Below are 25,653 nucleotides of genomic sequence, written 5' to 3'. Positions count from 1 at the left end.
GGCATCATTCCGGTTTACGGGGATTCAAGTGTAGCGAATTTGGTTGTTTTTTTTTTCAGAGCATGTATATAGATCCACAAAAAAAAATCGTTTTTTAACCTATTTGTAACTTAAGCCAGTTATCCTTGGATTGGAAACAAATGGCATCGACATTTGAATTGTTTTTACTTGATCATATAAAATTAAACATAGGATGTTAATTCATTTTGCTTTAACCAGAATTTTTAATGCATGTAACTTAAATCATTTTGCCTTGAACATTTCAACAATATTTCTCCCACTTGAAGCAATCTTACCTGAATTAGTATATGAAACAATTTGACTTGTGCTAATTTTCCTTGACGACTTTTTAGTATTTTTGTTGCTTGATTCTTTTATATTAGTTTATTATTTATACTAAATATCGGTTTATTCTTTCACCTAGCAATTAAAATGGCGTTTAAATTAAATACAAATGAACACAAATCAACACTGGTAGGTATTTGAGATTAAAACAGTTTATTATTAATTATTTTAATTTGAGTAATTTTTGCTTGAACAGTTTACAACTAGGTGAACGGTTAACTCATTTATCCATAAACAGTTTACAACTAGGTGGGCGTTTTAAATCATTTATCCATGAGCAGTTTGCTTTGAACATATAAATCGTATTTGTGCACTTAGATCTTTCTGCCCTGATCAGAGAATTGTGCAAGATGGCTCAAGTTACATCTAACTAAAAACGTATTTCCCAATATTTCGTAAAAAACATATTTTATTTATTTTATATGTATAAAAAATTAGCAAAAAATACACCGCTTTATGATTGTGGTCACTCTTAAATTTTTATTAAGTATTTTGGGAACAGTGATTTTTTCAAAACTTTAAAACGCTTTCCTGTAAAGTTTTTAAAATGGCGCTTGAATCAAGTAGCCTTTTAACCGTCGATACGTTTATTGTTCAAACTTTTTAATGACCCAAAGATGAGGCTTTTTGCAGTAATAAAAAATAAGTATAACATATTTTACAAGAAGTTCTAAGTTCAGTTAGTTCTATAAATTATGTTCTCGCTTCTGAGGTGAAAAATTGTATGTGTCACTAGAGACCAAAGTTTTTTTGCATCTCGTGTGTTTGAATCCCTTGCTGCTCTCAGGATTCTAACCTAGAATCATTCGCTAACGCTCGTGATTCAATTATAAAATCCTTCGCTTACTCGGTATTCAAAATCAACAGTCGCAACAAAAAACAACTTTGCTCTCTTGTTGCACAAATAACTATTATATTATTTTTTCGTCATATGTTTTAGTCCTCTACCTTACGTCGAAGATTTTGATTCTTGTATGAAAACTTCGTAATTTCACATAAAAATAAATAAATATTTTTTATGCTGAAAGGTGACGGGACATCAGGTTCAATCAAAAATTGTATCAATACGTACAATTTCGTGTTGCAAATCACATAAACACTTAGTGCGTTACAAAGGCGTTTTACTTAAAACTGAGGTAGTTTTTGAATAAGATGACAACATAATTTTAGGTAAAAACACAATATTTTACGGAATTTAACATAACAAATTTTTTCAATCTTTAAATGACAGTACGGGCTCAAAGTAGGTTTGAATATTTTTATTTTTCTCATAAATCTTTGAACAAATCTCAACTTTTTAAAAATAATTCGCTCCACCCTATTATACCCAAGACCCGAGAGCACATTCGTATTTTTCATGCAAATATCTGCCCCGACGGGAATCGAACCCGGGACCTCAAGCCAAGCCTCAAGCCTCAAGTCAGGTTCTCTAACCACTAGGCCGTCGGGTCTACATGGATATACCGACCCGATTATTCGTGTAAACGCCCATTCAGACCCGTTTCAAACTGACATGAGTTTCTATGGGCGTATTGGGCGAGTACAAGAAAAATCAGGTCGTTATTATCCGGGCCGGTAACGAGTGTCACCCGGCGGGACCAACGCAGTCATTGGTTTCTTATTGTTTGTTTTGAGATAAATATGATTTATTTTCTCGCAGTGATCGTGGAAAGCACAATGTTTAGTCTCTGCCAAAAGTGCAATAGACGAACTCGTATTATCGAAGGTCTCCCCTTCGGGTCGGCCTTCAAACTAACTCGTTCATCTATTGCTTACTTTCGAGCCTCTACAACAATTATATTAATTAAATTATATTATTTATGTTAGAGCATCTTTAGTGCCAAACTAATAACTCTCTTGGTAATTTATGTAAGTACATAAGTGAGAGAGAAGGCTCAGAGCCCGCCGTTGACATTTTTTTATAAAAAAAAACCATAATCCCCAATCATGATTCGTATAATTGGCACGAAGTTTAGAGTGTTCAAAACATCGATAGTGATAAATAACATTGATGATTATAAAAGTTGATGAAAGTAAGATTTATAAAATGTTAATGATAGATTTTGGTAAAATTTAATTAGACTCTTTCAATCAGTCAGGACTTCCCTGAATGCATTAAAAGTGAAATAAAAGGATCACTCACGTATGTTCATCGAGTACATATAGCACACGCTTCGGTTGGAGCGAAACGAATAAGGGCCTTCGCTAGATGGTACAGGTAAAATCCGTAGCACGCGATGCGTGCAGTTAGCGCTGCTCATATTATTTTTCAATACAAACCGCGCTCCGTACAAACCGCGGGAACTAGCGTAGGCCCTAACGCCGTATTCGTTTCGCTACCGACGAAACGTGTGCTCCCAGAGAAAAGAATACGGATTAATCCAGAACTTGTCGAGCTATACACGTCTGACACGTAAGTGATCCGATTTTTGCACTATACCTAATTGAATCCCTCGCTAATTTTATATTTTAAAAATGTCTTTAAGTACATAAGGATTATATATGGTGAAATAATTTATTAATTTACAGTGAGTTGCATAAAGTTACTTTAACGATAAGATAACCAATGTCATACCAGCCATCTAATCCCTTTGACTTGACGGCGGTTTTATTTACGAGTATGTAACTTGGTACGACTCACACCTGTTTAGTGGGGCTGACTAGAAGAAAATTGAACGCTTTTCCCTATTTATATGTAGTGCCACCAGAGTTGAGCTCACGCGCACAAAAAACATGTCATGTATTGACAGCGGTATTTTGACATTTACTTATCCATTTCATTTATTCTTCTTTTTTATGCTATAAGTTCTTCATGTACTTAGCTGCGTGTGTAATCATTCCCTTCGAATTCACGGCCCACCCGCCCCCCCCCCCCTCTATATACGCCTATGACAACGCCAATGTACCTATTGGGATAGATAGAACATCATGATTTTGAGCATGTTTGCGTGAAATGCAAAATAGTGTGACTCCGAAAAATTCTAATTCTTTTGGCATAACTAATATCATTCATTATATCACAAGTAGAAGGTTCGACGAGAATCAATAATAACCCCCGCTTTACGTCTATGGGAGGGATCATGATATTTTTTATTCTATAACTTTGTCGGCATAATTGGTACATGTCCATGTAAAATTACAGCTTTCTATCACTAAAAGTCTCTAAGCTAAGCCGCAGACGGACGGACAGACAGACGGACACAGACATGGCGAAACAATAAGCATTCCGGGTTTTATGCCATTTCGGCTATGGAGCCCTAAAAATGTGTGTTCATATAAATTTCCGTAACCGAAAAACCTAGTAAAAAAGTAGTTCCGGTTGTCCCAGAAACTTGAAATTTGGTATGAAGGTAGCTCTCACATCAATAGGAAAATTAAAAATATATATTTTATGTAGTGTGTCTACATCAGTAACCGTCTAAAATGACCGCAGGTACATTTTGCTTAGGAGAAGGGCTCTGCTGACAGTGGATATTTTTAGATATCTACAAATTTGTACGGAATTCTCAGTGCGAGAGTCGGACTCGCATTTGAAAAAATTTGGCCGGGTTTTGGATTCGATTTAATTTATTTTTATTTCTCGCTTCTTATTGTAACTCAATACAGACAGAAAATGAAAGCGTGTCTGAAGTTTACTTTACCGGGATCAGTCTGGAAACGAAGAAATTATCGTCTCATCCCACCATTACTTACAAATAGCCATAGGTTTAACAAGTGATTGTACAATATGTCTTAACTAGGCAACATATATCGTCACTGCTCTGAAAAAATCTCGTATCTTAAATCCATTGGTATGTCAACAAAATTGACCCTTAAAATAATGTTTATTAAATTCACGCAGATAAAACTACAATTTTGGGGTTCGTGCTTTTTTTAGATTTAAATTAAAATTTGAGTTTCAGTATCCATCTCTTTATCTTATCCAATTAGTTAAAATGCTTAATTTTACTGCGCATGGATGAAATTGCAGTCTAAGGACTGTTAATTGTCGGTAGATGGCGTTGTAACAAAACGGTCGGCCACTTACATATGGGTCATAATAAATTATACATTAAGTTCGGTGACGCCGGTTGATGTTGACGTCGGACCTGGTGTTACAGGTGACACCGAATGCCTTGCGCTGCGGGCTGCATCACGCTGGCAGTAGTAACGGACGACCGCTGTAAACTGTTTAGCAGTGATCGTTTGCGTGCTAGCCACAGCGAGGAGAAGGCGCCACGTGTGGGCCTGCGTACACCCGGGGGCGGGCGCTCTGCGCCGCCCCACAACTGCATATGTAAGTGCGATTGCAATTTTTGCATGCGTGTGTTAACACACCTCCCGCCGCCCGCCGCCCGCCGCCATGGCAATAGAGCCCCGGATATTTACCTGCTATCGCGAATGCGTTATCGACGTTCCGTCTGACAGCGCGGTAGCTCGTACCTGTTGCATAACAGCTGTGTTAAAGATGCCGCGCTCGCGGCCCACTAATCAATTGCATGTTTTGTAACTTTGCGATGTTTATATCATTTATTATTTTCTTATTATGGCGCCTTATATTTATTTTACTTTTTCTGTTTTGCAATACTTGTTTAACTGTGGAAAATCAAATAATGTCACGTATGTGCGACAATTGTGTCAGTCAAGTGCTAGGATTTGTTATATAAATCTGTCGAAAATCTTCGACAATGTCCCGGCAACATCTACTCTACGAGGGTGTAACCGTATGTTATTGAAGCCTGTTAACCGTCCCTCCGCCCCACGGTAAGCATTTTGCGAATCCACTTGTTGAGTCCGGCGTCTAAACACAACAGTTTTACAGTTACGACTGTATCTCCAAAACCTAATAGACAGTTTTCTCCTGTTAAATATATGATGATGATGATGACGCCACATTATTTGAATATTTTATTGTAAAAGTGCCGAACCGATTTGTTTTTACCGATACTATTTTGTTATTATATGAATTTCGTAATTAATCGATTTAAAAAAAAGATTGCCCAAGTTTGTTCATCTTGCTAAGCGTGCTAAGCTTGTGACTGTTATTTTCACCTGTTAAGTTTTTTCGCTTAGCGAAATCATTTTACAGCAGATTGCAACAAAACAAGTAAATTGGCAATAACCTATATTTTTTTATTTATGTGCTTTTATATGTTTGATGAAAATAAATAAATAATAAATGGTTTTCTTTATTTATTTATTTATATATGTAGTAAGTAATTTGAGTGGGCAGTCGGGAGGCAATAGGTATAGTTGACTGGCTAACGAAAGCTGTGCTTCTTAGTATTTTTCGCATTTTTTGTAACGAAATGTGATATTTTTAAGAGCGTCTGTAAATACTATGTTTTCGTGAAGATCGGATGATAGGGACTATGGAAAAATACTAAAATAATGTACAAAAAAAACAACTCCTGTGTCGATTTATTTAAAAAGTAGATCTTAAAAAAGTACGCAGGACAAACAAATATGCTTTGAAACTTTTTTTTACTCGATATTGGCAACATTTTTCTCCAACGAACCGACTTACCTACTACTTTAACGGCGCTACAACCTTTTGTTAGTCTTGATTTCCTCCATGATCTTCATCAATCTGGCTGGCTCTTACTTTGGCCTCTGTCCCCAAAGATGTTTTCTTACTAACATAAAGTATGTAAATTAACATAAATTCTTTTTTATAAAGTACATTGTATCGTAACTGTGATTTGCTATTTTCTATTTTTAAAATAGTGACTTAACGTTGTTATTTAATTACTATACGACACAGCCAAGGCAAAACGTACAGGAATTATGTAGGTTATTATGATATGAATTATAATACAAAGATTCATCGCAAAAAATGGTTCCACTTTATTACTAAAGAAAAAGGAATTTACGTACGAAATATTTACCTAACACCAAAATCATAATGGTGAGAAATCAGTTGAGCGAGCCAGGTGGGAGCCGGGAACCGCGGACCCGCTACGCCACCCGGACGGGCGCGGCCGGGAGGGTAGCGCGGGTCAAGCCACCCCCTGCTGCGTCCCTGCTGTGCCTAGATCACATCTATCGATTAAACCCGCGCGCAGCGATACGCAAACACAAACTGCATCTATCATGTATACGATGACAAAGCGGCTCCAACGTAGGCTATCTAATTTATCTATGTTTTTTCACCCTTTCGCTCAATTAGATATTTACTGCCTAAATTACGGTTACGTTAGCTACTCTGAATTTACATAAACTGAGTGTCCAGAACCCATGCACAATCTTTTAGCACCAATTATTTAATATTAATATTAATTTATTATATTATTTAATATGAATATTGATTTATTATATTAATATTAAATTATAGCTTGTGTTCAATATTTTTAACTACAATGTCAATCATTTTATTTAATCTTATGTTCTATGAAATGACTCATATTATCCATGTTTTCGCTTAGATACTTGTGCACAGCGATTTGGTTAAGATTTTACTAAATATTGTTGTGAATATTACCAAACACGTGTGGCACTGCGTTAAGTATTATTATGTAAATAACCCAATGCATTATTTTGTTTAGATTTCCACCAGATGGTTTATTGACATCGGAACAAACTAAGCATGATGTAGAGCTGAACTCTCACATCATTGCGCCGGACCCGTTTGCATCAGATGATTGTTTAGATGACTTTTCACCGTTTCATCTGTTACTTTTGAACTCGTGAGTGTGCACACTTTCTTGCATTTTCGTCTAATGTGTTTTTCTTTGTATGCACGTAATAAATTAAGTATTTATTTGATTTCAGACCCGAAAAGTTAAACACGATGAACCCGGGAGCTGTTGAACCATCGTCTGGGTTAAATGGTAGGCTGAGGCCGAGGAAGTCAAACATTCACAGTCCACAAACTACCAAATCTCTTCGTAAGTCGAGCGGGAAAACTGGCCATGATAAGGTTAAGCGAACCAGTACCCTTCCCAAAACTCCACCAAATAAACAAGATGATCTCGCAACCAAGTCTGATACTACATTTCTTTGTCCATATTGTGACAGAAAGTTTGCTTCTAAACAATCTCTATCGAAACACATACGGCGCATACATGGGTCGAGTTCGAAGCAGGACAACTTCTTCGCTTGCCTGTTCTGCAGCCACGCTGAGGCCGAGAGCAGCGACATCGTCCGCCACATGACAGAGCTCCATCATCAACAATACTTTGCTTGTCTTAAGTGCCATGCACGGTTTCCTGCTCCATCTGAACTAGCGGAACATAAAATAAGAAGTTGCGATTTGCGACTACCATACCGCAGTAAGCTACGCCAGAAAGTATCATCGGGGACTTTTAAAGATAGCCACAAATCTGCTATTGACGGCAAAAATAAGTTTGGAAAAGAAAGTAACATTTTCTCAGATGCACACGGCTTTAATGGCGTAGTTATTTCCTGTGAGTTAAAACCATCCCAAGGTAGCAACGGTGCCGATATTGAGGATAATATAACAACGAATTTAATTTTGCCGCCCAGTAAAAATCTAGGTAGCAGCACGGTTGTTGAAAAGAATGCCGTTATCGTACTAGATGACATTCAATGGAACAAACGAATACCACCTAACTTTTCGTTCCATAACACTGACGCCGACCAGATACTCTCTAGACTAGGTGTGGTGCACCGCTCGCCCCGCACTGGAGAACCAAGTAAAAAGGATTGGAAATCGATTGATGATTCAACGCAAAAGTTCGAAAAATGTTTTGACACTTCTTTCTATTCCAAAGTGGCAAGTAATGTTCAGGAAAATATAAGCAAATTTTTGGATGGGTCTTTTAATTTCAATCCAGATCCAGATAGCACAATTAAAACAAGAAAATCGAAGAACAGCGTGGTAATAAACACTGCCGAAGGATTTCCGATACTTCTGGCAAGTGATCAATATTCCCGCAATGAGTTCGACCGTTACATGCCGCGCGCGGTCGCTCCAAAACACAAATGGAAGTGGGATAATTTAGAAACTGAAAAAAGTCCTATCAATCCGGACCAGATCAAACGCGATTCACATACGAACAATTGCATCATCACGTTGGTCTCTAGTCTAGATATTTGGACACAATTGCGTATGAGGCGAAAATTTGAAGAGAAATTCGGCTGTCCACCGCTCGAGAAAAAGACTGAAAAGCAGACAATGATAAGTAACGAGCTTAAAGACATATTGGAAAGCAGAGAACTACCCGCTTCCTCATCCCCAGTCGTGAAAGTGGTAAATAAAGCTAGAGCAAGTGTTACCGGAGCAGAATTCCCCGCTTGCTTGGGGCTCGCACCGGCGACTCCGAGTCTGGAAGCCCCGCCGGCCGTGCTGAGCGGCGAGTGGGTGCGCCCGCGCTGCTACGTGTGCTGCGCGTGCGGCGCGCAGAACCGCGACTCGCGCGCCGCGTGCGCGCACGGCTCCGCCCAGCATCCCAACGCCCAAGTGCAGCACTACGAGATCGTCGGGGAACAGCTGTTGAATGCTGATATACTTAAACATCTCTATGTGCCCCCTAATCAGATGTCAAATCGAACACGGCCACTCAGAGGAATAAGAGAATGCACAAAATGTAAAAAATCTGTGACCCTTGAAGATTTACATCAACATATGTTAGATTGCGCTGGAGATACTCCCGCTGTGCGCAGAAAATGTCGATATCGGCCGTTTGGTGTGCGGAGACGCCGACCGCGCCTACCTGACAATACGATTCGCAAGAAAATACGTAAAGATATTCGAACCAGACAGACTAGACCCAAGAGCCTAATGAGGCCCAGGCCCATTAGAACCGAAGTAGGAGACGGTAAGCTAGAAAACAGTTTATTTAAGTCCTATTTTGACCGTTAAGATCTACACAGCCGTATCAAATATTATATACAGAGTAATAAGTTATTGGAGAGAGAGCATAAACAGTTTTGTATTTTTTTTTCATAAAGTTATGGTAGTTACACAAAAGCGGCGTAGCTTATTCGTTAGCACTTTGTACAACAAAATTCAAAACGCAATAAAATAAACCTAAGGACCTGTTTCACCACTTACTTTTAAAGTCTGGTTTAGCCTAATAGCAAGTTATCGGACAGAATTGTTTCACGAGATTTTTGATTAGACAATCATACAAATAACACAAGTGAAGTGACACAAGTTCAAAACTTAATAGGGGGCCTCAACCTTGTCATCTCGATAAGAACTTTTGTAAAAGGAAATAAACAATTATTATTATTATTATTAAATAAACTGTTCCATTATTTCCAGATCCAGTCAGATCGAGTGGCTTTTAATTTTAACTCACTTTTTTTTTTTTCAAATAAAACGCGAACACTGCCATTCCTACGAGAGAGGTGGGTCTCTCAGTCTCCTCTCGAGAAATATTGACATTAGCTCTTGTTTCTTATTTTATTTCCCACCGTTACTTAGACTTGTCGTTAGTTGTTTTTTTTTTTAATATTGCTCTGTCTACCAGAAGCCAATTTTACCAGTGGCTGCATTTTTCCGATATTCGGTAAAAAATCTAGAAAACGAGACATGAGAGGTAATAATGGATGAACGATGACAGGTGAATCCTACTTCATCTTAGTTTACAAATTCATCACTCGCCAAAACAACGAAAAAATCATAAACGAACTTAAATTTGTCAAATGTATTTGTCGCCACTTTCCGATTCGTTTAACGTACAGTGGGGGTAAAAAAACCTTCGTCAGTTATTAAATTGATTCCTTTACAATGTCATAGACTCTTAGTACGTTTTGAAACCAAAGTACCAAGTAGACAAGTACATATCAAATCATACTTACTTGACATAATAACAAGGGTCAAAATAGTATAGTAGTAGTTTCATATCAATACAAAACCTTTAAACAACTTCGTAACAACAAAGTATCATAAATAAACCAATTTTGGATGTTATTGCAGTTATGTAGCATATGATTTCCTTTCTACTTTGAGAAGCGAACTTACCGAAAAAACGGCTTAAACAGGTATGACGTTGGAGCTCCGACTTTCTGGTATAGTTATAGTCCATTCAGGATAACATTGGACTCTAGAAGGTCACAGAAGAAGGGGTTCTAAAAATTTTTTGTGAAATCGTAAAAATGATGATGATGATGATTAATAAAAGAAATAATAAGATGGTCATAATTTTGTTTATTTTTTAAGTAGATTAATACGTTATTTACTTACAAAATAGCACAATATTAATACGTAATTTGCTACGTATAATAATTCGATTTATATTTAAGTATACATAATTTAATAACTGTGTTTCGTGGAATCATCCGCTCTCATTCCCTGTTTAAAAATATTCTACTCGTAGTTTCTGCTATGAAGTTGCTTTTTTTCCATTCCAAATTTCATCAAATTTGGTGCAGTGCTTTAGTTGTGAAAAGTTAACTATTTGTATATGATTATAGGTCATCACATTTTAATCCAAAATGTCGATTAAAAACTATAAATAATTTACAGAATATTTCTTGAGTTAACAATGTTAAAACACTCCATTTTTTGCAGAATGTTCTTTACCTCTACATCTTTAGGAATTTTATAGGAAGATGTTTCTGTTTTTAACAAAATAGGAAAAGTTTTTTTTATTGTTTTTAAATTATGATATGAATATAGCAAAGTTAAACTCGCTAATATTAATAACAATTGCCAAAGTTTGTAAGTCTGAATGTAAGTTTGTAAGTTTGTTTGTTACCTACTTCTTCACATCTTAACCGCTGAATCGATTTAGGTGAAATTCGCTATACAGATAGTACAAGTCCCGGGGAAGGACACAGAATAGTTTTATCCCGGAAAATTGCATAGTTCCCGCAGGATAGCAATAAACGAATTTTACGTGAACGGAGTCGCGGGCAACTGTTAGTTAATGAATAATTGAAACTAATATTGACGTCTTCGATATTTTAATTGGAATTAAGTTTAGACCGTGTAAAAAATGCATTTAATCAAATGACTTCCTCAAGCGTGCATTATAAAGAGCCTATTTTCCTTTTGTCCATTCCTATATTGAACAGACTGTAATAAAATTCTAAATATTTTATTCAAGACCAGTGATTAAAATATATGAAATGATATAATGAAAAAATAAAAGAGAATCGTGTGATAGGTATAATTTGTTTCCATTAGATACGTAAACGGGAACTTTATCAGCAACATGGTGAAACAGGTTTTTAGAATGTAGAACCACATTGAAATCTTAAATAATTTGTGATTATAAAAAAAAATACATGTAAATTGATTTCTGATAATACATAAAAAATGTCTTTAATTTCAGCTGAAACGATTCGAAAAATGATCGCTGACTTACCGGCAAAGCGGCACAGGGTACTGGTAAACCCAAATAATCCATCTTTGCGACCGCGCATAAAACAGAGGCCTAAACTTTTAATAAAAAGCCTTTCGTCTCAAGACCATAATAAAAGAAAAAAGCGCAATAACAAAGAAACTGCCGTAACTCGTTCTGAATCTCCTAATAATGATGATGTGTCATCCAAAAGCGACGAAGATAAACCTTTAAAACCAAAAATTAAGCGTATAGTACGCAAGGCCGCACGACCTATTGAAACTGATAAATCTAAAACTAAGCGCCTAAAAAGACCAAAAAGAAAAATTATCCAGGTAAAAGAACTTCAAAAAAACGATAACGTTAAAGATGACTTAAATCCCAATAGCAGTTCAAAAGGTGTTATGACAGATATGTCAGTTGAGAATTCGCCAAAAAAGATTGATATTCAGGCAGCTGAATTTAAAGCAAGAGAGCATGTTGGCCGCGGTAACTCCGTTAATCGAGATGGCCAACAACCAGGCTGCAGTGGTGAAAATGAAAACTCACAAAACCGTTGTGCTCCAGTTCAAAATGTTCCGCTTAAACATTCGATTGCTCGACTCACAGCCGATTCAGAGAAACAAGACAAGTCAGTGCAATTTCACCATCTCTTTCTAGTCCAACAAGAGTGTAATAATGTTAACCAACACGTGAATTCGGGACAGCAGCTGCTGTTTGAAAATGATCCCGCAGTCCTTACACTAGACAAACCTCCTTTACACTCTAACTCAAATGCGCCACTGGACGCCTGCTCTTCACAGAAGAATAAACTGAACAAGCCTAGAAAAGGCTTAAATGCTTGTATTGCAATGCTGAAAAATAAATTAGTTGAGCCAGCGACCAATGCCAATATTCCAACTGGACATGTATCTGTGCAGTGTGGTGATGACGAACCATTGTATATTAAAACAGATACCACTCTACCAACACCAGTTTGTTCCGAGCCTAACATTGAAGTCGCTAAATCGGAACATCGTGAAACAGTGCACAGTAAAAAAACTGCATTGGAGCCAAAACGTCGCCGTGCTGCAAACAAAGAAAAAAAATGTTTAAACGCCGGTGCTGACAATATAGGTAAACAATCTACAAGCTCCTACCAAGAGGTGACACTAAAGCCGAAATCACGACGACGTAGGACACTCGTGAACGAAGCTAAAATCGCTGTCGTGACGTCCGAATGTGACTTAATAACTCAAAGAGAAGCTTCAGGATTAGCATCTTCTAAGCCAGATCCATCAAATAATATTCCTATAGTAGCAAACGTATCGCCACATAAAGGCATTAATCAACAGAATGATGAACCTAAAATAAATGAACCGCAAGCAAACAGCATATGTAATGCTAAAGCCGAGGATCACGTAAAAACAAGTGAAAATCAACAGTTAGATCAGCACTTAGGTATGCTTCACAGTGTGTCGGTTCAAGAAAAAGAAGTACGTGTTGACCTAATCATGAGCCCCCAGACATCAACAGAATTGAATGAGTCCCTCAAGCCAGGGCAAAGTAATGATTACTATGATAGTTGCTTAAATCTCCAACAGCAAACCGATTTTCGTTTAGAATGTGAATATAATCGTAAGATATTATCAGAAAACTACCCGGGCACAGATCTAAATCAAATGTCCGTTAACATTCGGCCAGCACACGCTAGTACTAATGTTAAATCAATTTTGTCAATTCCTCTCGACTTATCAGGGAAGGCATCTACGAACAACTCGCAAGACTTTTCAAATCAAGAAAATGCTTATTTGTTAAGAAATTCGTATGACAATTATGAAACCTTAGATTTGTCGAACAAAAATCAAGTACTGTTTAGGTCAGATATGAATTTAACTATTTCTAATGAGATTGTTGATTTGAGTATCAAAACATGTCAATCCAAGTCGTCAGAGGATAATGCTACTGTAAAGGATATTGTAACAGATCTATCTTTGCCCAACAAGAACAATGATGTCCCAACAGACCTAACTGTGAAAAAATCAAGCAATAAAATCTCCAGTAATGAACCGGAAATTAAAGAGGATGTTATTGATAAGAGAGCTTTGCCGCTTAGTAAATTAATGATAAATATAGGCATGCCAGTTCAAGGAAAATCTCAGCCCGAAGTCGCGTATAAAACCTTGACAGTTCTTTCCGAAAATGACTCTCAAACATATTCGAGAGCACCAGAAAATCAACCTGCTGAAAAAGGATTAAAAAGTGGATCCGCAAGTTTGCATCAACTTAATATGAATAACGTGACACCTGTAAAAGTAATTGAAAATACTGTGCAAATAATACCAGCTGATTTGCGAAAAGAGACAAAATCTACAGACAGAGTACCTGAACATATATCGTCGGACTTGCCGTCGATGATTTCTCAAGTTCAAGAGTCCCCTTCTAAAAAACTGCAAGAGCTAAAAGCTAATCAGGAACAAAGTTCTCAATCTGTACATCTACGTGCATCTGAAAAATCTCTACCAATACAAAAACCTGTATATGATCCAACTTTGAAAATACCACAATATAAGATAAGAGCCACTCCTAAAAGTTACATGCCTGCCCGTACAGAGATACCTACCACTACTACGATTAGTTCATTGGCAATTGTGCCACCTCCATTAACTTGTGCTATTGTACCTAATAACACTGCAGCTTCAGCGATTGTGTCTCAAGACGTTTTTGCTATGACTTCAGTTGGAAAACCATTAATGGGTATACAAGAATCAACATTCGAGTATGGATCTACACAGCAAAGTGCCTCCAATTCAAATACTGGAAGCATATTTAGTATTACAAACACTGGTAGACCTTCTCAGTTGGGCAAATTTGAAAGTACTACTCCCGTATATACACTAGCTAATGCTTGCATATCTGTCACAAAAATCGAGACTTCAAACTCTAGTACCTTAACAAATACTCTCTTGAGCATACCCGGATCTACAATAGCCAATACAACGCCCGTTTATACATTAGCAGGAACAACCATTGGTGTACCAGCAAAGTATTCTCACGTTGTTCCTGAAAGTCCCTCAAGCGTTAAGGACGTTAAAGATACCGTCGATCTTATATCTGTTATTGAGAATCATGATGAATGCCGTATTGAGAGTATGTGTGGTCAAAATAGTGATTTGATAATGAAACAGGGTATGAGTAATGAGTTGATTAACGATGCTAATAAGCCATTTAATATAGATCATGATCCAGAAACAGCAAGGAAAATTGCGCTACTACCTAAAGAACTTGTAGATATTTTAGGGAACATGCCAGTTGATCACAGAAACCAATTACTAAATGTTTTGCCTCAATACGTTTCTACGCCGACTGTCCCAGACTTGCAGAGCGACTTAACAAATAATTCGGAGTTACCTGATGAAGTTAAAACATCACCAACACTAGACCAACATGACGCTTCAGTATCTAACATAGGAGATAGTATGCAAGAACCAGAAACAAATAAAAAATCGTCTCTTATTATCGAAGAACAAAATACTCACATGCGTACATTAAAGTCTGTGACGATAATACATTCTGAGAACATGTCATCATCAACTTTACTACATCCTAGCACTTTAGAGGCACAAACTCCAATTATCTTAAATGATGATGTTACTACTCAAGAATCCTCAACCACACAGCAACTTCGAAATTCCAAAGAAGAGCCACAGGTAGAAATATTAAACGATAAATCGGATGCGGTATCTGAGGAATCCTATGGCACGGTGTCTTTAAGTAGACTGCCTTTGTGTCATGATTATTCGACTAATAAAGTAATAGATTTGACTGAAGACGAAAGTACACCACGCACTGATATTCGAAATGAACCTCCCGTAGAAGTTTCGGCGCATAAATCGGTACTTGTGCAGCAACCAAAACGTAACAAAACTAATAATGACCAAACAGCTAGCTTACGGGCAGTTCGTATCAAAGCTCCATCAGAAAGACAAAGATCTGTTGACAGTCAACTTGTAAAACAGTCTACACTGACCCCAGTGCTACCTAACAGATTAAATGACGAACAAGATAACGAAGCCAAAAAATCGTTACATGTAAATGTCTCTTTGAATACGGATGTTTCTCTTGCTATTCAACAAGCTGAAGTCAGCAGTACCCAACATAGTAACAAAAATGTAATTCCTGAATGCAAGTTCCCATCAGCCATTTCACCGAATGTTCAAGAATCTAACGTAGAAGAGGTTAATAATTGTTCATTAAGTTTAATGTCAACTCCATCCAAAGATGAAATTGTGAAGAATGATGACATGCAAACTATTCCTTTAAAATCCATTGCTAAGTCAACTTTAGTAACGTCGTCGATTGTTAATAACATTAGCAAAAAAGCTAGTAAAGCTGTGGCTAAAACGTGTAATTTATTAAATAGTGATTTGGCTAATACAAAATATATGACAAAAAATCATATATCTTCTGAAAGCGATGATATCAACAAAAAAGAATCTGGTTCATTTATTGAATCGAGGGTACAAAGTGCTTTGAATATATCTGAATCGTATGAATTAGACGCACCGATACGATGTTCAACACCAAATGCTAAACCCCTTCTTGACAGTCAAAATGAAAGAGTTCTTACCTCAATAAATCACAGCTGTTCGGATACACGCGAAGAACAAGAGGATTCTGACGATAACATATCGCTCGCGGTGATTTGCAAACAAAAACAGCAAAACCTGCAAAAAGATCCGATTCAAAACGAAAACTTAACGCATAAGAAGTCCAGTACTGTACATAAACGTGTTAAGAAAAATAAGAAAAAATCGGGAAAAGATAACCAGAAAAGTGTTTCGTTAAGGGAGGAGTCTTTTTGTAATAATAATATTTTATTACCAATTATAACGCACAAAAACAATGAACAAAATGCATTACCAGATGTAAGTGACGTATCATCAAAACGCACTGAAGATTATGTACAATCAAAATCATCAACTGATCAAAGGTCAAAAAAGAAAGTTAGTAAAATGCGTAACAGTATTGTAATAATTAACAAAGTATTGAATTCTGATGAAAACATATCGAATATAACACTAAAGGAAAGCGGTTTATACGATAACACAAGAGCTAGTGAAATCAGCACAGTTGTAGAAGCAAGTGAAATAAAAAGATCTGATGACAATGCTGTTGCACTGAAAGATGAACAACAAATAATCCACACAACACGAAAACGTTTCAGAGGACACGATAACACGGATACAACTAAAATCTCTAATAAACAGCCAAATGATGAAGACTTGTACAAAGTAGTACCGCTCCAACAAAAAAATAAGAAAAAAAAGAGAACAACTGTTGAGGATCCACTAGAAGAAGAGTTTGATAAAGCTCATGTCGAGCTAAAACAAATCACATCGAAGATAATCAAAGACATCGAAAGAAAAGGTGAAGAAATGGCAGAAATAAAACCCGACATGCAAGAAGTAGTTTCTGAACAAACTATAAAAGAATCTTCAACTTCAGATGAAAGTAATAAAGTCAAAAATGCAGAAAATAATTTAAGAGATTTTGATAACAGTGGATTAATTTACATTCCCATATCGTTGTACTCTAAACCTCAAGAACCAGAAACTAAAAGTAGTCCTCTTCGGCGTAGCAGGCGCGGAAAATCTCTAAGCAACTCAGTTGATGAAGAAGAGTTATTGCCTATTGAGTCATCGCTAGAAAGCAAAACACCTTTGACAAAGAAACAACTTATATTTTCGAAATTATTGCTTGACGAAGAAAATAATTTAAAAACTCCCGAAAGTATTTCAGATAGCAAAATATCAATAGACCCTAGTGTACCGCAAAATGAATCTAGGTTTGTTGAAAACATTATCATAGGTAAAAATAAATCAGTTAAACGTAAAAAAATGCCACATTGTAATCGAAAATATAAAAAGAAAAAATTGGAAAATGATAATGACAGGATAAGTTGTGAAGAAGAAATAACTAAACTTACGCTTAGCCAAAGTACGCCAACTGAAATTAACTCGCAAACTGATAATATCCATTCGAAATCATATGAACACTGTTTGGATGAGACGGACTGTGAATTTTCGGAATCCAAATCTGTTAATTTAACAATAGCTGATACCATCTCTTTGGAAAAAGATGACAGTTTAATAATAGCTATAGAGAAGCGTAAAAGCAGCGAGTTAACATCAACAGAACGTTTACAAAGCCCTCAGTCGAAAAAAGCAAAACCGAGCAAAACCGTAAATATTTTTGATCCAAAAACTCCGTCTAATTCACTCATGCACGAAGATAAATACAATGCACAGCTTGGATCCAATCTGAAAGAAACGAAGCGATATAAAAAAAAGCAAGAAATGTGTGATCATAATGTATCTGCAGACATTGTAAAGTCAGAATTAGACAGTGTATCCAAAAATAAAGTATCCAAGGAAAGTGAACTGCGGGTAAAAACCTGTTATAATATGCCAGTTGCAGCTGGACGGCGTACTACACGTTCAAAGTCTGCAGTTATTCCATCGGCTGTATATGACCCTTATGACATAGATATGGATGACATGATTGAACACGCTGAACCTCTCCGGCAGCGCAAAATAAGTGCAGATCAAAACTGTGGTACAAAACAACAAATTTGTGCAAACGAAAATCAAAATCTTACTATAAAGGAAAAGATGAATGAAGAATCTTCACATCATAATGAAGAACGAGATCGTAGCATGGAATTATATGCTAAGAATTATACCACTGACTCCGACGATTCCTCTAAAAGTGATGTACCTCTAAATAAATATGTCGAAGGAAAAGAAAAGAAAAATTGTGAGTTGGTTCGATCTCAACCACATCATAAAAATGATGCACTTACTGACTCCTCCACTGAGGTTAATTCCACGGAAAACCAGAACAGTCTCAATGCAAAACGAGATAAAAGAACACATGAAGTTCGCAACAGTGGCGAAGGTGTAACCTCAGATCAAACGGAAGAACAACTACGGTCGGAGCAGTTTATGGAAAGTTTTGGATTCTTTTCAGAACGCAAACCTCGTAAATCTAATCTACTGGCGACAAAGAAAATATCAGAAACATTCCATATTATAGCTAACGAATGTGACGACATGTACTTTGGATTTAAAGACCGAAATCCGAAGAGATCTGTGCCAAATGAAAATAGAAAGTCTATCGATGAAGATAACACTGTGAAAGGGACAAGGCAACGTTCCCCACTCCCAAAGAAGTCAACCAAGAGAGGTCGTAAGAAAAAAAATTCCACTGTAACTACTCCACGGTACTGTCACATTTGTAAGAAAGAATTTCGTCGACCAGACAATTATTTGAGGCATCAAATGACCCTTCTTCATGTTTCTAAAGTGTCCGAGGTTGAAATGAAAGTGAAAACTGTCACGGTCCATGAAGAACCAAATTATTTACTAGCTTACAAAGAACATTTGGATCGAATCAAAGCTATAACGGATAAAATCACAAAACGTAAAAAGAATTCTAAATCAGGACCAAAAGTCACTCCGCTATCTCTAGAAGAAATTTTAACTGATGTTAACAAAATCGTACGTGAACAACAACTTTCCCATCGAGGATTAAGTTGTGATGAAGAACTGTTTTTAGATTGTTGTGAACTTTTAAAGGAATCGCACAAAAAACCGGAACCTGTTGCTGACACGCCACCAGGAGCTAAAAGTAACGATGGTTTACAGTGCTCATCAGAATCTAGAAATATCGGTTTAGATCTTTTAGGAAAAAGTGACGTTGATGTTAAAAGTGACAATAAAAACGACGGTGATGTTGATTCCATTACCGCTAAATCAATTTTAGAAAGCGAAGAAGTGCGAAATTTAGAAAACGATTTAATATCTGGTTTAAAAGAAGCCGCAAATGCTAGTAATCTGAAAAGTGACATAGTTTATCAGCATTCAGTAAATGACGACGATACAGACCAACACCAGGAATTTAGTGATCACTTTTCTAGTCCCGCTGCGACAGAATCACATTATGACCAATTAGACAATTTTGAAGAACCTGAAGAGAATATTGGAAAAACTAAAAAATATCCCGAATTTAAGGAGAAAATGTACCCAGATATTGAAGAAATCGATATGTTTGAGGACAAGTTCGATAAGATAAAGAGAAAATGTCGTTCTCAAGCAGCAGCAGCAAAACAAACCCAACATATAGTTGAACCTAATACAAGGTAAATATTTAAGACACACTCATATACGTAGTCGGTCCCAAAGTTCTGTCACAAATGAAAATAATGATAAAACAAAAGTACCAATCATTTTTTAATAAATTATATACCAATTTAAAGTACATTTAATAAAGAATTAAAATTACTTAAAATTATTCAAAATTACTTCCTTTGTTTTTAATACAGGCCTTTATTCGGCGCGGCCAGTCGTCTATCGCAACAACCACCATATTTATGTCTTTTTCAGCGACTGCTTTTCTTAAAGATGACTTCAGCCTCTCCAAATTTTTATGGGGTTTAGCACAGACCTTCCCCTCTAAGACCTGCCAAATTTTATAGTCCAAAGGATTAAGGTCCGGACTGCAGGAAGGCCAATCTTCGTGTCTAATAAAGTCGATTTTTTGACGGTCAAACCAGGCTTGAGTGGTCTTGGCTTTGTGTGCTGGCGCAAAATCCTGCTGGAACACAAAATTATGTCCTGAAAATAGCGTGTTGGGCAGATCTTTGACATGCTTACCAAAACCGTCTCTTGGTAAACTTTCGCACTGATTTGATGAACCTCAGTTGGCCCGTATTAACATACACCCAATCAGATCATCACTGATGATGGATGATGCCCATGTTGCACCCGTGGAACTCTTTCTTCTGCTTCTTCAGAGCTCCTAGCGTATACTCTATCATTCTGTTTATTGTACTTCTCTTCAATATCGAAAATCTTTTCGTCTGTAAAGAGGATATCACGGTGTCGATTTTTCGCGTACCGCTTTAACAACTTCCGGGATCTTTTAAGCCTTATTGTAATTAGACGGGCATTAAGTAAGTGCCCTCTCTTTTTTTTGTATGCTCGTAGACTAAGATCTTCGTTTAAAACCTTTTTGACGGTTTTTCTACTGACACCCATCTGCAAAGCCATCAACTTCTGTTTACGGGCAGGATTTCTTGCTATGCGCGCCTTGATCGCTTTGATCACTGCTGGTGTTCGTACGGAGTGAGGCCGGCCAATTATTTTCTTGTCCTCAACACTGGAGACTTCATTGTACCTATCAATAGTACGGTACACAAAGCTAAGCGTTATATTTAAATTTTTGAGCAACTTGAAAATGGTACTTGGCGAGTGCCCACAGCGGTGCAATGCAACGCTAAAACCGTTTCGTCACGTAATGGCCACTTCCCAAAATGACCACATGGCTGGAAGACCACTTCTCATAATGACCATTCCTATAAAGACCGATTCCCAGATTGACCACTTCACAGAAGGGCCATTTCCCAAAACGACTACTTTCATGTTGCCTACTTCTTAGAATAACCAGTCTCATAACGTCCAGAACATGCACTGACCATTACCCAAAACGACCATATGTCTGAAAGACCACGTCCCATAATGACCATTCCTATAAAGACAGCGGTTTAATTGATTTCTGGGATTTTACAAATTCCCGTGGGAATTCCTAAAAATTATCGTGGTTTTCATTGACGTTGCATTAAAAATAACCATCCCAAATTTCATTACTCTAAGCTCAGCGGTTGTTATTTCGAGATTTTATCCCTATCCCGTGGGAATATCGGGATCAAAAGTAGCCTATGTTTTATTTTTTTTCTGCTGGCCGGTAGACGAGGGGCTGGTGGTAGGATTGTGGTCAATTTAGGAAGTAGGCGGCTTAAGAATTGGTTGTTTTGGGAAATGGTCCTTCTGGGAAGTGTTCAATTTGAGAACCGGGCTTTATAGGAATGGTCATTATGGGAAGTGGTCTTCCAGCCATGTAGTCGTTTTGAGAAGTAGCCATTTTGGGAAACAGTCACTATAGGAATGTGGTCAATTTGGGAAGTGGGCGACTTGAGAATTAGTCGTTTTGGGAAATGACCCTTCTGGGAAGTGGTTGATCTGGGAATCGGTCTTTATAGGAATGGTCATTATGAGAAGTGGTCTTCCAGCCATGTGGTCGTTTTGGGAAGTGGCCATTACGTGACGAAACGGCTAAAAGCTATTCTGTTTTCTTTCAATGTCCACTCCATCGTGAGAAATTGCAGCGAATGACTGTCTTTTGTTTTAAAATAATTGTCAAACATTCAAAAATGGAATTCAATAAAAAATTCTTAAAATCATGTTCTAAATTTAAAAATAATGTGTCAGTGACAGAACTTTGGGACCGACTACGTACTTGTCATTCTGTTTTCATTGGGAACTTGTTACTTTATTGAAATATGAACAAGGAACTCCTCAACGGTTAATGGGATTGCCTTGAAATTTGTTACGAAAATAATACTGAGCGGCAGAAAATCTGGCCCTTAAATGTATGCAGAAATAGGTAATTTTGTGCCGCTTTTACCAAAAACTTTTTAAATCACGAGTATTCCAATTCTCTTGTCAAGAATGCTTTCAGTGGTACTGTCGAATACAAAAATATATATGCAGCCATAGCGTCAAAATATTTATACATCAACTTTATGTTTAGTGGCATAAAGGTGTAAAGATATTTTCGACGTCTTGGTAACGTATATATAGTTATGCTTTTGACCGTACAATCCTTAGAACCAATATCTGACACAACAAGGCGTGCATAAATATCTGATACGGCTCTATTTCTAGGGCACTTTTGTTGTTCTCACTAAATATAAATAATTAAATTATGTTTCAGTCGCAAAGGCCGGAAAAAGTCTGACAAGAAAAAAGGAAAGAAGAGTTCGAAAAAGATCCATTCAAACACTGTACTTACGAAAGGCGCCCTTAAAGGTTTTGACGGCATCAAAGTGTCTATTCCAACGTCGGACATAAACATTGCCGCTATTGTTTCACCTCTAGGCACATCTCATAAGAAAAGGAAGAAAGGAAATTCAAAGAAAAGAAGAGAAAATAAAATATCTGAGTCAAGCATTAAATACGACAGTGATCAACCAGCAAATGACAGTTCTGCTTCTATAAAGAACGTCGATGTTTACGAATTTATGGACAATGAGGATGTAGAATTGTTTGAATTTAGACCATCTACGCTAATGGAAAGATTTAAAAGTATTAGTAACAAGGAAACCCCGAGCACATCAAAAGTTGTTAATCCTGTTGTTGAGGAGGTTGAGAACTCTAGTACTAGCGCTTCGGATGGAGACGACTTTGTCTACATGTCTGATGATTATGTGTGCAGTGACGATGAAACTGAAAATAGCTTAATGTCATGCGATGCGAGTAATACAAAAGTTGTCAATGATACTAAAAAACATTTAACTCACACAAAAAGAAGAGATGTAGTAGAGAAAAATGCAGTTATGGGAAAAATATTTAAGAATAATGCTGTACGAAGCGAAAGAAAGATGCCAAAAAGCAAAGAAACTCAAAAACCAAAGGCTAACCTCGACCAACTGTTTGATAGTTTACTTGAAGATGAACCTAGTTCTTCTATGCTTAATGATGAATCTTTACCTCTAAAAGATGAAGTACCATTCGTTAGGATATCTGGAAATTTGTCACCTAACCAGTCGGAGCCGCTATTATCTAAATATGAACAGCAGTATAGTTTTAAGAAAAATGAACAATCACTTGCAGGTAAAGAAAATTATGCTTCTTTAAAAAAGAAAACTCTTTCTTCTGATAACGAAGAGGAAACTTCATCTTTAACTGATTATGGTCCATCAACATCTAAAATATCCATGAAATCATTAATTGGTGTACATCAAAGTATTAGGCATAGAAAGCGTCACTCTTCGTCTCCGGTTTCACCAAACAAGTATGATATGTCATTGGAAAAATCTCAACAATCGGTATCAAAGAAAATTGAAAAGACTTCTTTGCTGCAGGATAATTTCTTAAAATATCAAACCGGACATTCTAATATAAACGACGAATTAAGAGTCAATGATTCTACATCTTTTGAAAACAGATCGCCTTTAAAGAAACTAGATGATGACACGGGAATCAGTTGTGATTACAATGAATCATATGATCAGGTCTCTACAGTTGACGAAACAGGTGTGGCGAGACAAAGAGCTCGTAGAAAATGCACTGTCGGTAAACAGAACGTACTGGCTGAAACTTGGAGTTCAGAGTCGGAGCCCGATGGTGGCCCACCACGTTCACATAGTGCAGAATCTTTAGCGTCAGGGACTACACGTAAAAAGAAAGGCAAAAAGAAAGACGGCCATCAGTCTAGCAGTCGGCGTGGTAGTCGCCACATCTCATTTAGAAAACAGGATGTTGAAAGCAGGGTATCTAGTAGTAATCGCAACACAACGACACAAGCAAGTGGCGCTAGCAGCAGCAGCGGTATTATGGACAATAGAAGTGCAGGCAGCACAAACGCATTTGCGGCAAAGATAAATGAGGCCAGCACTAGTGCGGCGAACGCTGAAGGGGAACCCAGTGAGCCAGCCGCTCTATCCGCGTCCGGGTCAGCGTCGAACGCTTGCGGGGCGGGCCCGGCGAGCGCAGCGGGGGCAGAAGGGTCAGCGACCTTCCTCGTGCCCGCGGAGCCAGCGGAGGCGGCGCCCAGCGGCAAGGGCCGGTTCCATACCGTGTTCTACTGGTCGCCGGAGGGCCACGAGCAGCAGCAGCAGCAACAGCAGCAGCAACAGCAGCTACAGCAGCAGCACGGCTGGATCGTCGGCGATAGCCATAAGAAATTAGTAACTATGTTAGCACATGCGAAAGGACGTAAACGTAATAACGACGACAAACGTCATTTGGTAGAATAACTAGTGTATTTAGTGTTTATTAATGTTGTAAATATGTTGTATATACTGATTTAGTTCTTTATAAAATGTCATTTTCATGACATTTTGACCAGAATCCCTTAAAGATAAATATAATTGAATTGAGTTGTGTAAATACTGTATGTACATCTTTTACAATATATTAGTTCAATCCTGTATGGCCCTTGCAGTATGGTAGCATAGGTAAATAAATTTGTTTTGTTCTGAATTTTTAATGAAAAAAAGTGTCAAATGATATTGTTTGATATTTTGTTATTTTTTATTGAATTGACATTCACGGCAAGTGTAAATGATGTATATTTTTTAAAGCATAATTTAGTTAATTTATTTAAGCGTACGACTCCAGGGCATGGCTTGGCTGAGTTACCTTAGCCTAGCTGATTCTTGAGTATAAATTAGTAAGAATGATGTTGATTGGAATTGGCACGTTTCCCTTAGACAGGGTTTACTCAGAATGTTGTGGATTGTTAAAATGAGATCTCATCTTTATCTACTTGCCCATATTAAAGTCTTTGTGCTGATTATAAATAAATAAAAAAAGTATGTATTTATTATGTTATAATGGGAAAATATGTTACGAGTTGAGGTATCGCATTAATATGTTCACATTTTCTGTATTAATAATAAATAATAATTCTTGCTGCATTATTGCATTTCTCTAACAAGTGATTAGATATGAAACATCTTAATATTTATGTTAGGAAAAGAAATATTCCTGTGAGTAATCATTAAGTGCATGCATTAAATATATCGCTATAATAAATTTTATGATGTGTTCCTTTCATTACATAAGCAGAATATTGTGTAGATCCTGGGGGCTGACGGCGAGGTCTGATTTATTTGTCCTTTGAGTTAGTTTGTAATAATTGTGTAGTTGTTATGTACACCAATTTCACGCATTATAATATAGTTTTTTTTCTAGTCCAGATACGGAAAGACTAAATAACCCCATTGTCAGCCTCGGAGCTATGTGATCTTATTCCGTTGTAATAAAGAAGACTTATTGTTTTCAAGTTTACGTATCTATTGGTAAACTGGATTTGTGTTTAAAACGAAAATGTTTTAAGTCTTGAATAAAGCTCAATGTTGAATTATCTGTTTTACTATTTATTCCCTAAATCTAAACAAGTTCTGTGACTTGTAACGACCCTAGAGCCCGCTGCGCCCAGGCCTCGTTCTATTATTTCTTAATCAAAG

General features: G+C 37.1%; 1 protein-coding gene across 1 annotated transcript; it reads left to right on the top strand.

Annotated features, from left to right (window-relative positions):
- The first annotated feature begins 4,549 nt into the window (after positions 1-4,549).
- On the top strand, positions 4,550-25,547 carry LOC141433098 (uncharacterized). The gene is made up of 5 exons (XM_074094937.1): positions 4,550-4,621; positions 6,870-7,010; positions 7,096-9,104; positions 11,571-19,761; positions 22,395-25,547. The coding sequence occupies exons 3-5, from the start codon at positions 7,115-7,117 to the stop codon at positions 24,436-24,438; spliced, it is 12,225 nt and encodes a 4,074-aa protein (XP_073951038.1). The 5' UTR covers positions 4,550-4,621; positions 6,870-7,010; positions 7,096-7,114; the 3' UTR covers positions 24,439-25,547.
- The last annotated feature ends 106 nt before the right edge of the window (positions 25,548-25,653 follow it).

The sequence above is a fragment of the Choristoneura fumiferana genome, chromosome Z (assembly GCF_025370935.1).
Source record: "Choristoneura fumiferana chromosome Z, NRCan_CFum_1, whole genome shotgun sequence".
NCBI classification, from domain to species: domain Eukaryota; kingdom Metazoa; phylum Arthropoda; class Insecta; order Lepidoptera; family Tortricidae; genus Choristoneura; species Choristoneura fumiferana.
Note: the sequence above shows the minus strand (reverse complement) of the source record. Positions and strands in the feature narration are given on the sequence as shown.